Genomic DNA, 18,356 nt, shown 5'->3' with positions numbered 1-18,356 from the left:
TATACCTTAAGAATGCATCAAACAAGTTAGCATTTATTTTAAAATAGTCTATTTTCCTAATGTTACTTCTAAATTATCAGTAAGTCTGAACTAGTACGGTTCAAATTAAGAAAGTTTTACAAAAAAAATTTTCCGGGGGAGGGGTGTGGGGTGTGTGTGGTGGTTGTGGTGACGGGACACTACATCTACTGATTTGTAGCTGTTTTAATAAATCCAGACTTGCCCTGCCAGGTGATGTCATCTCAATCCACCTCACAAGCTCTGTAAAGAATTTAGAGCAACCTGAAAAGGTAGCTGGATGATTGACTTGCTTTTACCTCCTGCTATTTCTTCAAAGCAAATATATATTAGTATAGTGAGAAAATGTGCCCTTCTCTTTTTTAGTTATTTCTGAGGATGTCTGTCTAATGTCTCCCAATTTTAGGACTCAGTAATTGCTATGGTTACTCCTAGACATCAGTCTGACTACTTTAATTTTCAAGAGCCAGAAGACAGCTGGGATGGTGGGAAAAGAAGTAGAAAAAGAGGATACTTTGTCTGGATCCCTCCTTTGTCCCCACTCTCTATCTTAAATTTATCTGTATAAATATCCTAAACCCCAAAACAGACTATAACAGCTCTTGAGAGCAGGCAAGGTCTGCATCGTTTTTTAAAAATTATATTTCTAGTGTTTATTCCTATCCATCATGCTGGAATGACCTCCTCACTCCTGATACTGTGTGGACACTAAAGGAGCACAGTTAGAATGTCACAGTGGGAAGGGAAAGGGCACTACCTTTGGAAGAAGAGGACCTGGGTTTAAATCTTACCTCTGATCTTGGGCAAGTCCCTGGTACTTGATTTCCTCATCTATAAAATTGTGTGGACTAGATGACAGTGGAAGTTTGTTCAGGATATATTCCTATTACACCTTGATCTAAATAGGTGATCAGCCCACATTTTATCCAAAAAAGGGAAATCTACTCTGCTGTGCCAAACTTAAGTGGGTAATGAGGCTGGAATAAAAATGAGAGTCCCATATGGTATAGGTGATGATTATGACACAGATACAGCAGTGGTAAAGTTTGATTTGCTTTATGCCAATCCTCATACTATACCTAACAGGTTCAGCAGGTACTTGAGATTATCAGCACCTATACCTACCCACTCCTCTCAAATTCTTTCTTTATGGGGTACCCAAACCATTCTTATGTGTTTTACAATCCTCTTGACCAGAGTAAAATGACACGGAAAGGCAAAAACCCAGAACCTTCATTAAATAGCAGGGCAGTTAAAAAATTCTCCACTCTTCACTGTAGCCCATGAAAAGCTTGGAAAATCTTAAAATAGTTTTTTTTTTTTTTTTTTTAAAGAGGCAATACGTACCTATGAGGGACGCTTGGCATAATGAACAGGGAACAGGCCTTTCAAGCCAGGAACCTGTATTCAAGAAGAATTTAATGGCTGGGAGACCCTGCACAAGTGACTTAACTTCTCAGTGCCCTGGGCAACTAAGACTCCGCCGCAGGGCAGATGCAGGTCTGTAACTGGTAGAGGGAATCCTTCTTGGGCAGCTGGTCTCTAGTCTAAAACCACCTAATCCAGTAGAAAGAACAAATGGGCTTTAAATCAGAAAATCTGAGTTTGAGGGGCCCTGTAGCTGTGACTTTGGGCTGGCTGGCCCATTAACCTCTCTGAGTCTCAGTTTCTTCATCCGTAAAATGAGAGTAAGAAGACAGTGAGATGCACCGGATGGAGCAATGGCTCTGGAGTTGGAGGACCGGGGTTCAAATGGCATCTCTGAGGCTTACTACACCTACGCGTCCTTGAGCAAGTTCCTTCACTTCCAGTTTCAGTTTTCCCATTTGTCAAAGGAGGGAATTGGCCTAGATGGTGTGGAGGTCCCTCCCAGAGCCGTAAGACAAAGTGGCCAAAAAAAAAAAAAAGCAACTTGTTTGGGATAGAGGGAGAGGGGGAGAAAAACAAAGATAAGAACAAACATAAAGAAACCCTTTCACATTTCTCAAAAAGAAAGGCAGAACCAAAAGGTCGAGTTAACTTCTTGGACCTAGACTGACACTGGAGGAGGAGGGAGAGGAAGAGGAGGAAGAGAAAGGAAGAAGAGGGGGATGAGGAGGAAGGGGGAGGGAGGGGAGGGGCAGCGAGGCGGGAGGATGCCGTCGTCTCGCCCGCCGGGCACATAGCGGTCGCCCGCGGCTCAGGCCGGGGGCTCGCGCCAAGCGCAGTGTGACTCGAGCCCGTGCTCCGGGCGATGGGAGAGGGGGAGCGACAGCCAGCCAGCCAGCCGTCCGTCCGTCCGTCATCCGTCCCCTCCCCCGAGTCGGGGCTCGGACCCAAACTAGAGACTCCGACCCCGGCCCCTCGGGCCCCCGCCGGCGCCGGACTCACATGTGCGGATTCCTCTTGAAGGCGTTGTTGATGTCCTTCACCACCCGCTGCACCAGCACCGCCACCTCCTCCGTAGACTCTGCCATTTTTTTTAATTAAAAAAAATTTTTTTTGGCGGGGGGGAGGGGGGAGCGGGCGGCGGTAGCGGCCGAAAGTAAGTCGGTCGGCTGACTCCGTAAAAGCTTGATGTTCACCGGGGGAGGAGGGGGTGGAGGGTTCCGCGTCCGAGCGTGTGTATGTGTGTGTATGTGTGCGCGCGCGCCCGCGTCTTTCTCCGCCGGGCCTCTGAGGAGAGTAGGAGCGCTTCCGGGTCAGCCCACGGCGGGGGGAGGGGAAGGTGTTGGAGCGTTGAAAATTGTGGGGCTCAGTCTTCCCCTCCCCCCACTTCACGTGCGCCTGTGCGCACGAGGCCGACCCGACGCCGGGGCGTCCCCGGGAGAGGCGCCCGTTAAAGGGATAGGAGACGGGCTACACTTCCTGTGCTTGCGCTGCCCTGAAAGGCGGAGGTGAGAACGAGGCTTGGGGGGGGGGCGCGCCCTTCGTGGGCCGGGCCCCTCCCCCCGGCTCGATGCCCTTGCTAGCGGGACTTCCTCCCGGCGCTCTGTCCCGTGCTTCCAGCTTTCTTCCTTGTCTTTTTTCTTCCTTCCCTACCCCGCCTTTTCATTCCTGCTCCCCTCAACATTTGCATCCTCCTGCCTACAGCTCTCCCGGGAGCCGGGTAGTGAGCGTGTCGGTGTTTGCTCCGGTAGGTTTGCACAACACTTCTACCTACGTCATCTCTTTGTTTTTCAAACCCCACGGGAAGAAGCCCACAAGTTTTGCAAACTCAGCGGCTAAGCAACTTTTTGTCCTCCAGGCGGTCCCGTGGCTTACAATTCAAGGAATGTAAGCTCCTTGAGGACAGGGATTTTTTTTTAAATCCCCTGTGCGGGATACAAATGGATAAATAAAACCATTAACCTGAAATCAGAAAGACTTGAGTTCAAATCCTGCCTCAGATCCTTAGTAGCTGTGTGACCTTGGGCAAATCACTTAACATCTGTCTGCCTCGGTTTTCTTTTATGTAAAATGGGGTAGTGGTAGCATCCACACCCCAAAACCCCTGACTCGGGGTTGATGTGAGGTTAAATAAGATGCAATTTGATTGGGTCTCAATTTAGAATGCTAGAAACCCTAAAGTGCTATATAAATGATAGCTGTTATATTAGGGGTTTAATAAATGTTTATCGACTGCTTGAGTGCTTGTTTGATTCCAGGGCCACCATTCACTGTGGAATTTGAGATTAAGGAAATCTGTAGATCCCCTCTCTGTGACTTCACCACTGTGGAATCCTGCCACGTTTGCACACGTTTAAGTGTTGTCTTTACCCCTAGAGCTCAGCATCCTTATCAGTGAAAAGATAAAGGGAAAAAGTTTACAGGCAATGGCAAGGACATTTGAAGAGTTGGTCCCTAAGATTTTGAAAGTATTTTCCTCCTTGTGGTTGAGTTTCTTTTTAGCTGTGGTTGGTGACCTCATTTTGTGGCTTCACTGTACCTCAGGGCAAGCTTTTCTGAGAGGCTGACAATGATAAACTGCATCCATCTTACTGAGATGAATAATTTGGAATCAGATGGCACCTTTAAAGAGATATTGATTTCCCAGTGCTTAGCACAGCACCTGACACAGAGTAGGTGCTTAATAAATGCTTATTGAATGATATCAATTGATTGATTCCTCTAAGTTATGGAAACCCAACTCTAGAAACACTTTCTGCACAATGAAAATAACCTTGAAGTCCAAGTTTAAAGTGGATTTTTGTGAGCAGATCCATATTCCAAATGCAGAAGAATGCAAATCATATAGCATATATCAAGTTTTCTCACTTCTACATTGAAAGAGGAGGAAAAAAAAAGCCAGTATATCTATAATATGATACAGGTAAATAATCACTTACATTATGAAATTCTAGCCTGCTAAATTGAGACCCAAACGAAAACAACAAGCATTTATTAAGTGCCTGCTGTGTTCCTAGGACCTGTGCTAAGTGCTAGGAAAAAAAAAATAGCCCATTCCCTTAAAGGGATTATGTTCTGCTGGGAATTTGATATCTAGGAAGAGTATATAAGTGATAATTGAGATGTAGGTTGGGGCTTTTATATTGCCTTTTCCTTATTTTGAAAACTCAGGAAATTAAAAAAGGTTTTCCGTGGGAGATGGCACGTGAGCTAAACTAGAGATTCTAGGAGGCAGGTGAAGAGAGGGTATATTTCAGGCATGGAGGGAAACAGCCTGAGCAAAGGCACAAAGACAGGAAATTGAGTTCCAGGTTAGGGTAATAGCAAAGTAGGATAGCCTGCTCAGAATGTAGAGTGCCTAAAGAAAAGTGATGTGTAGATTTTCATGTCACAAATTTGTTTTCAATCAGGCATATTATTATCAATATTTTCATCCTATCAGATGAAGCATGTATTGTCAACAAGGTTCCCTTGTGAGAGAGATAGTGTGATAGAGTAGAAAGAATGCTGAATGGGGCAACTAGGTGGTGCAGTGGATAGAGCTCCAGCCTTGGAGTCAGGAGGACCTGAGTTCAAATTTCGCCTCAGACACTTGACAATTACTAGCTGTGTGACCCTGAGCAAGTCACTTAACCCTGATTGCCTCACCAAAAAGCAAAAAATTTAGAAAAAAAAAAAGAATGCTGGATGTATAGTCACAAATCTTGGCTTCTAAACCCATTTCTACCACTTAATATCTGTGTGATTTTGGGCAAATAACTTACTCTCTTTGGGCCTCAGTTTGTAATAAGGGAGGATAGTGGTGGTGGATGACATCCAAGTTCCCTTCCAACTCTAAATCTGTGAACCTTCGTGTGAGTCCTTCCTCTCCCTTTAGCAGGTCTGTCAGTAAGCAAACACTTTGAAGTGCTCTCAGTCTGCCATGCACGGAGGAGACAAAAAAAGGTAAAAAACAACAACAGCAACAACAATAAAAAACACCACCAGTCCCTGCTCTCACGATGTTCATAGTCTAGTGAGACAGACAAACATGGCATCAACTCTTTACAAATAAGATGCAGATTAATTGGAGATAATCTCAAAGAGAAAATACTAAGATTAAGGAGAAAATCTTCTTGAAGAAGATGAGACTGTAGCTAAGACTTGAAGGAAGCCTGGGTAACCAGAAGGCAGAAATGAAGAAGGAGAGGCCAGTAAAAATGCAGTCAGGAGACAGAGTGTATAGTGTGGGGAACAGCCAGGAAACATTGCAGAGTATGTGGGAGAAGTAAGATGTAAGAAGACTGGAAAGGTAAGAGGAACCAGGTGATAAAGGGCTTTAAAACCAAACAGAGGATTTTATGTTTGATCCTGGAGGTAGGGAGCCACTGGATTTATTGAATAAGAGGGTGTCTTGGTCAGAGACCTATGCTTTCGAAAGATCAGTTTGACTGATAAGTGGAGAATGGATTGTAGTGGGAAAAGACTTGAAGCAGGAAGATTGACCCCAGACTATTACGGTAGTCTAGAGCAGACCTCCTTTTCCCTCTTTTTCTGTGATTGATGGCTGTCTTTGATTTGATGTTCATCAAATAGGAATCCCTTGGATTTCTTGGCAGTTCACACTTTGATATGACTCATAAAAATAGGAGCTTCTACTTATATGAACTGATGCTGAGTGAAGTGAGCAGAACCAGGAGAACACTGTACACAGTAACAGCCACATGGTGTGATGACTAACTTTGATAGACTTATCTCTTCTTAGCGATGCAAGGATCAAAGACAACTCCAAAAGACTTATAATGGAAACCGCTATCCACATCCAGAAAAAGAACCATGGAGTCTGAATGCAGATGGAAGCATATTATTTGTACTCTCTCTCTTTTTTTTTATTTCTTCTTTCTGAAGGTTTCTCCCATAGGTTCTAATTCTTCTGTACAATTTTTTTTTGTTTCTTCTTTCTGATGGTTTCTCCCATAGGTTCTAATTCTTCTTTACAAGGTGACTAATGTGAAAATAGGTTTAAGATGAATGTATATGTAAAGCCTATATCAAATTGCATGCAGTCTTGGGGTAGGGGGAGGGAGAGATGGGGAGAAAATTTGGAATTCAAAATCTTATAGAAGTGAATGTTGGAAACTAAAAATAAATTGATTTTTTAAAAATCAAGAAAAGAAAAAAAAGGAGCTTCCGTCACTGATATGGTTAGTGAGTCTAGCTTGTAAGTATGGCATTAAAGTCACTATATCTTACCTTGCCTTTCCACTCTTGTTATAGGATATCTGCTTTTTATCTCTTTGACTATTTCACTGTTTTATCTGTACATGTATGTATATACACAGTAGAAAGGTCCCTGAATATTTTTGTATGAAATTGCATTTTCATGAGTCTTAATCATATTTTTTACTCTACTAGGATAGTATGTTTATAACTATAAAATAGTTAATATATTTTCTCTCTTGACTGTTGTTAGTGGCTAGAAATTCCCCATACCTTATAAATTGGAATTCTAACAAGGATTAGAATTTAATGGAGACCAAAAGAAAATATGGTAGGAATTATGATCTGTAGGAAGACATTCCCATTGTAAAATGTAAATATTCTCTTTCTTGAGTCCTTTGTGTGATTCACAGTATTGCATCATCTATAATTACAGACCTCAGCTACAATGAACAACATGCCTGGTGGTAAGTCAGGCCTGAGGTGCACAGAGAACATTGTAATGAAACTAATTATAATCTGTTTCCATGTTCTGTGCTCTGTAGTTGGAAGCACTAGGGGCTGGTTATCATGAATCTTAAATCTAGGGGGTTCAAGTGGGCATCAGTCTTACAGAACATTCATTTTGGAGGGGAAGAAAATTATATGTTAAAGGTTAGAAGGAGCCTTAGAGACCAACTAATTCCTTCCAACACCTTCCAATTCCACAAGAGGAAGTAGAGATCTGGAGAGAGGAAATTACTTGCCCAGGGTTACAGTTCTAGTAATTAGAGAGCTGGGATTCACACCCACAGGTCTTCTCATTCCAAATCCCAAACTCTTCTGTCTCCCTTGACTGAACATACTTTCTTTGAAGACAAGGACTGTTTAATTGTTGTGTTTGTGCATAACAGATGTTTAATAAATGCTTGTTGATTGATTTCTGCTGTATATTGAGTGGCCTCTATCTTTGAAATCATCTAAATCGATAGTCTCAAATACAAATCTTATGTTTGTTTTCATGTTTATAGCATTCGTTTATTAGTACTTCTAGTGTCTAAACCTTTGTTTCTCTTCATAAGGATGTGTTCTACTTACATATTCCTCTGAGGAAAAGGGACAAAGGACTATGTAATATACTTGGGGGAGAGAACAAAAGGAGGGGGATGAAATACGGTCCAGCAGCCCAGCCTCAACAGATTTGAGATCCTTGACCTGGTCTCAATTTACAGATTAGAAAACTAAGACTAGAGAGGTAAAGAGACTGGCCCAAAGTCATACATTTTAAAAAATCATAGATGAAATACATTTAATGGTAGTTCACACTTTGATATGGCTCACAAAAATAGGAGCTTCTGTCACTGACATTTTTGGTGAATGTAGTTTGGTAAGTGTGGCATTAAAGTGACTACATCTTACTTTGCCTTTCCACTCTTGTTATAGAATGTCAGCTTTTTGCCCGTATGACTAATTTCACTGTTTTATCTGTATGTATATGCAATAAGAATGTCCCTGAATATTTTTGTATATAAATTGAATTGTCATGCGTTCCATCATATTTTGACTATACTGGGATAGATTACTTGAAGTAGAATTTGTGGGCCCCTAGGGATTTAAATCATAAATTAAATGTAAAATTCTAAGTTGTTGAAGTGAAAAATAGTAATTTTCAGAGATAACAAGTAACATAATATTTCTGTGCATCTAACCTAACACCTATTTCTGTTTTATAAAATAGTGATAAAAAATATCCCCACCACCTATATCACAGGATTGTTCTGAGGTAATTTATTTTTAAAACTTAGAACTCTCTTATGTGTAAGCTGTCATTTATTGTAAGCTACCATTGGTGGGTTGGCAATTGAATAAGGTAGTGAAATGAAGGTGAATTTTGTATTTAGATGCCAAAGCCAAGGACAGCCCCAGTATTATGTTACTTGCTTTTGACATTAACATGCTGACAGCCCTTATTTGATTCAAATTGCCTGATTATGCCTTCCTCTCATTAACTATGCACACTTGGAAGTCTCCCTAGAATTTTCTTAGCTCTTAAATTCATTCATTTTGATCATCTTCTGTATCTAATAGTTTATACTCATAGACTGTTAGTACAGGAAGGGATCTTAGATGTCATCTAGTTTTAGCTCTTCATTTTATATATCTAAGGAAACTGATGCACAGATTGTTTAAGTGACCTTTATAAGATCACACAGTTAGTTTCATAGGTCTCTGACTCTCAGGTCATTCTGCTTACCGCTGTCAATCAGTCTTGTTGTTCAATCTTTTTTTCAGTCATATTCAACTCTTCATGACCCTATTTGGGATTTTCTGGCAGAGACACTGGAGTAGTTTGTCATTTCCTTCTCCAGCTCATTTTACAGATGAAGAAACAGGCAAACAGAGTGAAGTAACTGTAAAACGGTCATACAGCTAATAACCATCTGAGGGTGGATTTGAACTCAGGGAGATGAGTCTTGCTGACTTCAGGCCCAGTAAGTACTCTAACCATTTTGACACCTAGCTGCCCATCAATCAATCAGTCAGACATTTATTGAGTGCCTACTGTTTGGTCAGATAATTAGGAGAGAGTGATGTAATGAAAACATAGGGAGAAGAGGATGATTGACAATGTCAAATGCTGACAAGAGTTTAAGAAAGATGAAGATTGAGAAAAGGCCATTAGATCTGGCAGTTAAGAGATTGATTAGTAACTTTGGAGAGAGCAGTTTCAGTTGGATGATGAAATCTGAAGACAGACTAAAAAGTTAAGAAGAGAGTGAGACGAAAAGAATTGGAATTACCTATTGCAGGTGGCCTTCTCAAGAAGTTTAGCTACAGTGACAGCTAGGTGGCGTAAGGGATAGAGCACTGGCCCTGAAGGCAGGAGGACCTGAGTTCAGATGTGACCCCGGAGCAAACACTTGACACTTACTAGCTGAGTTCAAATCCGGCCTTAGAGCAAACACTTGACACTTACTAGCTGTGTGACCCTGGGCAAGTCACTTAACCCCAATTGCCTAAAAAAAAAACAGTTTAGCTACAAAAGGAAGGAGAAATATGGGGTGATAACTAATGGGGATGGATGGATCAAATGAGGATTTTTTGGAGGTGAGGGTGACATGGACAAGTTTGTAAGCATTATAAAGCAGTCAGTAGATAGGGAGAAATTGAAGATAAATAAGAGAGTGGGGACGAAAGAGGAGACAACCTGCTAGAGAAGGTGGAATGAAATGGAATCACTTGTGCATGCAGAAATGCTTGCCTTAGCAAGAAGCACCACCTCACTGTGAGAGAAAGATGTGGAGGAGGAGATGCTGTTTCATTGAGAGGAGTGATATTTCCCAAGATCAGGAGTTCTTAAGCTTTTGAGAGGTCATATACCTTTTTTGACAATTTTTTGAAGCTATGGATTAGCATTATATACATAGAATAATAAATTATATTGAAATACAATTAGCAAAGTATTAAAAAAAAAAGTTCCCAGACTCTAGGTTAAGGGCCCTTATCTAGAGTATCTTTATTGCTTTCCAAGTAAACAATTGATATATACTGATAACAGCTGGACTTCATGTAGTCTGAGTCTTTGAATCTGTTTCATTCTCCATCCATCTATACATCTGTCCATCCAAACAAACACGTTGACCTCCTGCTATGTGTAAAGGACTACTTGAGACATTTTAGAGAGATGGCTACAATGGTGAATAAGACACTGTATTCTGGGACAGGAACGCTGGTTGTAAGTTAAGTGTTCGGATTTGTTAAGTTGGATTTGAGGAAGATGACCAAAAGAAAAAACAAAAACCCAGCCCTCTTTTACTAGGTAACAAGAAAAATATTTAGTGCATTGAGGAAAGCAGCTGTTTAGGTCCCCATTTCCTCATTGTGATGTGCCCAGTGCAGGAACAATAGCAGACTTCCAAGGAGTGAGGAGTATATCAGATCTGAAGAGCTAGAACTCCATCTCAGTTGTGCTTATATGGGGTTACTTGGGTCAACAAAAGCAGGTCTCAATGCATTTAGCAAATCAGTGAAGCAGATAGGCATCTATTGCCTAATTTAGACTTTGAGCACATTATGTGTCTCTAAACTATATGACTCTATTATAGTGCTACCTATATCTCAATTCTGGGTATCTGTTATATAATTATGACTAGGAGCAGCACAATCCCCTTGGATTTATAACTGGGCCATACAGCCTAATCCCTTAGAACTGAAAGCCTGAAGAGAACCTATAACACCCAGTATACTCTAAATGTACTAGGGAAAAAGGATGTGTGCACAAATAAAATACAAAATAAAGTTCCTCCTGTCCATAACAGAGACATTTTTAAAGTGCTGTGGGATTCAGGGGAGTGAAAATCCCCCCACTGGGGAGATAAGTAAAGGCTTCATGGAGGAAGTGGCATTTAATCTGGTTCCTGAAAGGAGGACAGTACTTCAACCAACAGATATGGTAAGGAACAAGGCCTTCCAGGCATGGAAAATAGTATGGGAGAAAGCATAGGACATGTTCAATGAACAATAATTGGTATGATTTGACTAGAAATTCAGAGGAATATAGGCTTGGAAGGTAAATTGTGGTGTATCATTATGGAGTTAGTTACTATATATTTTTTGTCCATTTTATTTTCATGGCCTGCAAGGTATCATGCAAGCAGTGCTGAGTATTATATTGACATGTCAATATAATATAATATGATCATGTCAGGGTTCTATCAAGTTAGAACTACAAATATAATTTTAAATGACAGAAAATCAGTTTGTGAGACATGGGAAGAAAATTATAGTAATATTGTTGGAAAGAAGCAAGAGTTTCTTCTTGTATCTTTTAATGAACTTCTAAAGTTTGAATGTAAGATATCTATGGAACATCCAGTTTGAAATGTCATTAGGCAGTTGGAAATGTAAGACTGAAGGTTATGGATAGGTTAAGGCTAAATAAATAGACCTGAGAATCATAAGCAAAGAGATGATAATCAAATCCATGGGAGCTCATGAGATCACCAAGCAAAATAGTATAGAAGGAGAAGAGAAGAGGGCTTAGGACAGATCGGTGGGGAACCCTCATGGTTAATATATATGATCTGAATAAATATCTAACTAAAGAGACAGAAGGGTTGGTCAGACAGGTAGGAGGGAGAAGACAGCAGTGTCATGAAAACCTAAAGAAGAGACAGTATCAAGAGGAAGGTGGTCAGTTTCAAGGAGGTAAAAAAGGATGAAGATTGAGAAAAGACAATTAGATTTGGTGATTAACAGTTCATTAGTAATTCAAGTATTGTGGAAACACAATCAGGATAACACAAGATTTGGCAGCTTCTACATTAAGGGACCGAAGGGTTTGGAATATAATATTCCGGAGGACAAAAGAGATAGGATTACAACCAAGAATCACCTGCCCAGCAAAACTGAGCAGAATCCTTCAGGGGAAAAAAATGGACATTCAGTAAAATAGAGGACTTTCAAGCATTCTTGATGAAAAGACCAGAGCTGAATAGAAATTTTGACTTTCAGGTACAAGACTCAAGAGAAACGTGAAGAGGTAGACAGGAAAGAGAAATCATAAGAGACTTATTAGGGTTGAACTGTTTATGTTCTGCATGGAAAGATGATATTTGTAACTCATGAGTCCTTTGTCAGTATTAGAGTAGTTGGAGGGAAAAAATTATATGTAGATAGATAGATGGATAGATAGATAGATAGATAGATAGATAGATAGATAGATAGATAGATAGATAGATAGAAGGCACAGGTTGAGTTGAAGATGAAGGGGTGATATCTGGAGAATAAAATTAAGGGGTGAGAGAGGATTATAAGGAGAGGAAGAGAAAGGAAGAAGTAGAATGGGGTAAATTATCTCACATAAAACAGACAAGAAAAAGCTTTTACAGTGGAGGAGAAATGGGGGAAGGTGAGAGGGAGTGAGTGAATCTTATTCTCATAGGATTTGGTTTAAGGAGAGAATAATATACACACTCAATTGGGTATGGAAATCTATCTTACCCTACAGGAAAATAGGGAGGGAAGGGGACAAGAGAGCAGGAGGATGATAGAGGGGAGGGCAGATTGGGGGAGGGGGTAATCAGAAGCAAACACTTCTAAGGAGGGATAGGGTCAAAAGAGAGAATAGAATAAATGGGGGGCGGGATAGGATTAAGGGAAATATACTTAGTTTTTCACAACATGATTACTATGGAAGTGTTTTGCATGACTACCCATGTATAACCTGTATCTAGTTGCTTGCCTTCTCAATGAGGGTGGGTGGGGAGGGAGGAAGGGAGAAAATTTGGAACCCAAAGTTTTAAAAACAAAAGTTAAAAAAAATTTGTTTTCACATGCAACTGGGAAAGAAGATATACAGGAAATGGGGTATAGAAATCTATCCTGCCCTACAGGAAAATTGATGGGGAAGGGAATAAGAGAAAGGGAAGAGAGGTAGAAGGGAGGGTAGATTAGGAGAAAGGGTATTCAGAATTCATGCCATCTTGGGGTGGGGAGAGGGACGGATGGGGAGAAAATTTGGAACACAAAATCTTGTGGAAGTGAATGTTGAAAACTAAAAATAAATAAATTTTTTTAAAATGAAAAAAAAAGTTCATTAATAACTTATGAGAGACCAGTTTCAGCTGAATGTTGAGACTGGAAGCCCAACTGCAGAGAGTTAAGAGAGTAAGAGAAAAGGAATTGAAGGAATCAATTATAGGCCAATTGTAGTGCAATAAGTAGTTGTTAATTTGTCCTATCATCTCTTTTTTTTCCCATAGGTTTCATTAGAGGAAATATGATTATTGCTAAATCAAGCTTATACAATGTTTATACTTTAAAGTAAATTCTAACTTCTAAAGTAAAATCCTTGTTTTCATTTCACTTGTTATTTCAAAAGAGAAACATCTCATTTTGTGTATAATCAATTAGCTGCATAAAGAACTAACAACAAAACTTGGCAAAAAACACAGAGATGTCAGTTATACCTAGGGATGTGCTAGAGCCAGAATGTAAGGCTGGCAGATTGTTAAATTTTCAGTGTAAGCATTTACACCTTCAAAATTATCAAATGCTACAAATCAGGGCTTGATTTATTGTTTTGTTGATTGTTTAGACTCAAGAAAGTGATGGAGAAAATGTTAATATTGCAAATTAAACTTAAAAGTTTTTTTTTCAGAGAGCTAGTTGTTAAAACATTTGCTAGCCTATCCTGGTTATACGAATGACTGCTTAAGCCTTATTATAGCATCCTGTGAAGTTGTGGTAGGGAAGATGCTAGTTTTAAAAGTCTTCAACCTATTACGTGTTAAAATTTTTCATTGTGTTTGGCATTTAATTGTTCTAGAATTTAATGTACCAGACCTCACAGCCCTCTTACCGCTCTCTTTCAGAAGAAATAAGGAGAAAAAGTCCAGGCTCTGAATTAAAAAAAAAAAAAGAGAAAGGAAAGGTTGGATGTCTCTTCAGAAAACAATAGATGTTATCTCACATGCCCAGTGTTAACAGATTTTTGCGTGAGTCAGCCTGCATTTTCTATATCTTAACTCATGCAAAGAAATGCCTAGATGAGAATCTTCTTAAAACCTGCTTCTGTGTGATAAACAGAAAAGATGTGACAGTTACGAAGACTGAACTTAGATGCAAAACTCACAGCTGAATGTACAGAGAAGCTCAATATTATGTGCAGAAAAGGTTGTACCAGAGTCTTCTGCAGAAAGGTTTGAAAATGTTTTCCTTCTTTTGGCCTCACTTGGTAAATTAAATTTTACAGATTTGTAATGAAATTATACTTTGACTTTTTATTTTGTATTTTCTTTTCTTTATGAACTTAGTCATCAGTGAAAACATTTCAGTTCTGTGTGACCCTGGGTAAGTCACTTAACCCCAATTGCCAAAAAAAAAAACCAACACGATTTCAGTTACCAGCAAGAACAAGAAAGAGTACTGAATGAGAAATTGCGAACTTCTGGTAATGCAGTTTCTTAAAAGAAACATATATATGTGTGTATATATACATATATGTATATGTACATATACATATGTGTATGTATATTCAACAAGATAGTAATAAAAGTGCTCCCTTTCCACATCTCTGCATTTTTTGGTATATTTTATTTAGATTTTTTCAGTTTTTATTATTTTGAATGAGAAAAATACTAATAAATATTAGCATCTCCATATACCAAGGAGAACAGAAAATGAATGTTGTATTTGAAACTGGGAATCTCATTACATACAGTTTGTTTTTTTAAAAATATATTATTAAATTCATAACCTTAATTTGAAAAATCATCCTTCTTGAACTTAATTCTGTTCTCTTCTATACATTTGTAAAACTTCATTGATACTACTTTGCTGTTTTTTTCCTTCCCTCTTTCCTTCCTTCTCTCTCTCTGTCTCTCTCTCTCTCCCCCCAAATAGGAATTAGCCAGTAAAAAGTGGATTGAAAATAGATACAATATCATATTCAAGGAATATTAAGAAGGCCAGTATTGCTGAATTGTAAAATATGTAGAAGGAAATAAAATTTAAAACTGGAAAGGTAGGAATGGGCTAGGTTATGAAGAGTTTTAAGTGCTAGACAGAAGAGTTTACATTTTATTCTTGAAAAAAAAAAGGGAATCTCTAGAGTTTGAGTATAGGGGAGATATGAGCAGACCTTTGCTTTAGGAAAGCAGAGCACTTTGACAGCTGAGTGGAGGATAGACTGGAGTGGGGAGAGGCTTGAAGCAGGGAGATCATTAAGAAGGCTGTTGCAATAGTCTAGATGAGAGGCAGTGAGGAACCAAACTAGGGTGGTGGTTGTGTGAGTAGAAAGGTGGGGACATATACAAGAAATGTTGTAAAGGTAGTAATGGCAAGATTTGACAATGAATCGAATATGTGGAATGAATGAGAGTAAGGAGTCAAGGATGATACCAATGTTGCAAATGCAGGTGACTGTAAGGATGATAGTGCCCTCAACAGTAATAGGGAAGTCTGAAAGAAAGGAGGGATTTTTGGGGAGGGGTAGAGGAGGGCAGATTGGGATCAAGATTATGAGTCGTGTTTTAGACATGTTGAGTTTGAGATGCTTGCAGGACATCCAGTTCAACATGTCCCTACAGGCAATTGGTGATAGAGACTAGAGAGCAGGAGAGGGACTAGGGCATCTATCTATTTGTCTGTCTGTCTATCTGTTTAGATGTATATCTGCTAGATGGATATAGATATATCTAGATCAGATAGATATAGATTTATCCAGATAGATATATTGGCATAGAGGAATTATTTACATAGAGATGGTAAAGTGAAATAGTATAGCAGGAAAAGAGAAGAGGGCTCAGGACAGGGCCTTGAGGGATACTCATGATGAGTAGACATGACATGCATGAAGAATTAACAGAGGAGATTGTGGCAGTACAGTCAGATAGGCTGAAGGAAAACCAGGAGAAAGCGGTGGATGAAAACCTAGAGAGGAGAGACTATGCAGGAGAAGTGATCAATAATGTCAGTTACTACAGAGAATTCTAAAAGGATGAGAATTGAGAACAGATCATTAGATTTGATCATTAAAAGTCAGAAAATTGGTAATTTTGGAAAGAACAGTTTCAGTTGAGTAATGTAGTTGAAAGACAGACTGCAGGAAGTTATGTTGTTGTTATTGAGTGTCTTACTCTTTGTGACCCCATTTGGGGTTTTCTTGGTAAAGATATTGGGGTGGTTTACCATTTCCCTCACCAGTCATTTTACAGATGAAGAAACTGAGGCAAACAGGGTTAAGTGACTTGTTCAGGGTCATACAGCTAAGTGAGTGTTTGAGGCCAGGTTTGAACTCAGGAAGATGAATCTTCCTAACTTCAGGCCCAGTGGTCTATGCACTATGGCACCACCCAGCTGCCCCAGCCGAAAGTTTAGAAGACAGTAAAAAGAGAGGAACTAGAGGCACCTTAGGATAAGTTGCACAGGTTCCCAAAGTGGGCAATATCACCCACTGTGGGGTGCTGGAATGATGGGGAGGTGATAGCTTTGGGTGCAATTGGGGAGCCTTGAGTAAAAATAAGGGGGCCATGGAAACATAAGGAAAGAAGAGAAGAGAAGAAAGATGTGAAAATCCGTTTTTACATGTTTCATCTGTTATGTAACATAATGAAAGTCATAGTGATTACATTGTTTTCCAAATAAACACACAAAATGCAATCAGAGGTCAAGTCCTTAACAAGCAAGGTCTTAACAAGCAAGTGTTGACAGGCGAGCTGTTGGGAAGCCCAGCATACATTGGCAGGAATATGTGCATGTAATGACTTGTTTACAATACAATACTATATGGTTACATGATGCAATATTGTGTCATCAAAATTTCAGTGCAGGAGAAAAACTCACAAATTTACGATAAATTTTTAAATTTAAGATAGGTCATTTAAAAAATTTTACATTTTTTGAAATGATGCAAATTTCAGAAAAACCATTAAAGAGTTAAAGAAATGAGATTTCCAGGGGGCTGCTGAGTAATTTTTTTTTGAAAGGGGGGTGGTAGGCGAAATAAGTTTGGGAACCTCTGGGATAGACAGCTTTCTCAAGGAATTTAGATGTGAAGAGGGGAAAAAAGATAGGGTGCTATATAGGTGATAGCCAGGATGATAGAATCAAATAAGGATTTTTAAGGATGGAAGAGATATGGGCTTGTTTGTAGGGAACCAGTAGATAGGGAAAATGTAAAGATGATAAAGAATGTAGTTTCTAGAAAAGATGGGAATTTTGCCTGGAATCTCACCAGTCTATGGTGTGTGAAAATGTTGTTTCTTCAACTTTTCGAAAATGAGGGCAACATGTACCTGTCTCCAGTCTTCCAGAACCTCTACAGTTTCCCTTGATTCTTCATAGTACAGCCATGCAACAACCAAATATGTGAGTTATTTCAATATCCTGAGATATATTTTATCCAGGCCACAGTACTCAAAATAATTTAGAGACACAAGGTATTTTCTTACTATCTTCCAACCCATTTTTGGCCCTACTCACTTATTAAGTATGTCTTTTTTTAGTCTGAAAATAATTTTCCTTAATAATATACAACAAAATCACCACAGCTGAATGTTTCTGCTTTTTCAAGATCATTATTGATATTACAGCATAAACTCAAAGGCTTTTAGCTTGAAAACAGTTGCATTAATATGATTTAGAGTTGGAAGGGTCCTCAGAGGTCATAGATTCAAAAATAGAAAAGACCTTTGAGGACTCTTCATTTTGCATTTAGGTCTCAGTTAAGTGACTTGCTCAAAGTCACACAGGAAGTAAATGGCAGCGCCAAGATAGGAGGCCAGGTTCTCTGACTCCAAATCCATCACTTCACACTGAACCATGCTGTATCATCTTATCCACTCTTTTCATTTTACGGGTGAGTAAACTGAAGCCCAGAGAGCTAAAATAACTTCCCTAAGATCACACAGTTACTAAATATCATAGAAAAAATTATTCTTGGAATTTTTTCCCATACTTCAAATCATTCTCAGCATTTGCCTTCCTGATACTATTCTTTTAAGTACATGACACTTTTTTCGTATTATTCTTGTACCTGCTTCTATCTTTTTTTATTTTAAATTTGAACTCATGGGAAAACTCCCTGTGAATTCATATTAACAGAGTCAAAATCTGATGAGTCCAAGGATGAGGATGGAGAAAAGGCTATTAGATTTGGTAATTAAGGAGATCAGTAATTTGGAGAGAACCAAAGATTAACTCTTTATCTTTATATGTTTTATATGCCCTTTCTTTTATTTGAATTGTTGGAAACTATTAGAATTTTTTTTTAGACAACTTTCCATCCT

At 39.2% G+C, this 18,356-nt stretch overlaps 2 protein-coding genes across 5 annotated transcripts in view; one reads left to right on the top strand and one right to left on the bottom strand.

Moving 5' to 3' along the window:
- Positions 1-2,517, bottom strand: part of PTAR1 (protein prenyltransferase alpha subunit repeat containing 1) — a 48,176-nt gene extending 45,659 nt beyond the window's left edge. For all 3 annotated transcript variants that reach the window (XR_003567062.1, XM_027839161.1, XM_027839162.1), the window contains exon 1: positions 2,389-2,517. Coding sequence is in view for 2 of the 3 variants with exons in the window: in XM_027839161.1 (XP_027694962.1) it covers positions 2,389-2,474 (86 nt within the window). In the remaining variant the exon portion in view is untranslated. The remainder of the gene's footprint in view (positions 1-2,388) is intronic.
- CUNH9orf135 (chromosome unknown C9orf135 homolog) overlaps positions 2,509-18,356 on the top strand; it is a 149,353-nt gene continuing 133,505 nt past the window's right edge. For both annotated transcript variants that reach the window (XM_027839163.1, XM_027839165.1), the window contains exon 1: positions 2,509-2,894. The gene's annotated coding sequence lies outside the window, so the exon portion shown is untranslated. The remainder of the gene's footprint in view (positions 2,895-18,356) is intronic.

Source organism: Vombatus ursinus, unplaced genomic scaffold, assembly GCF_900497805.2.
Source record: "Vombatus ursinus unplaced genomic scaffold, bare-nosed wombat genome assembly UNPS02014832.1, whole genome shotgun sequence".
Classification (NCBI taxonomy): Eukaryota; Metazoa; Chordata; class Mammalia; order Diprotodontia; family Vombatidae; genus Vombatus; species Vombatus ursinus.
Note: the sequence above shows the minus strand (reverse complement) of the source record. Positions and strands in the feature narration are given on the sequence as shown.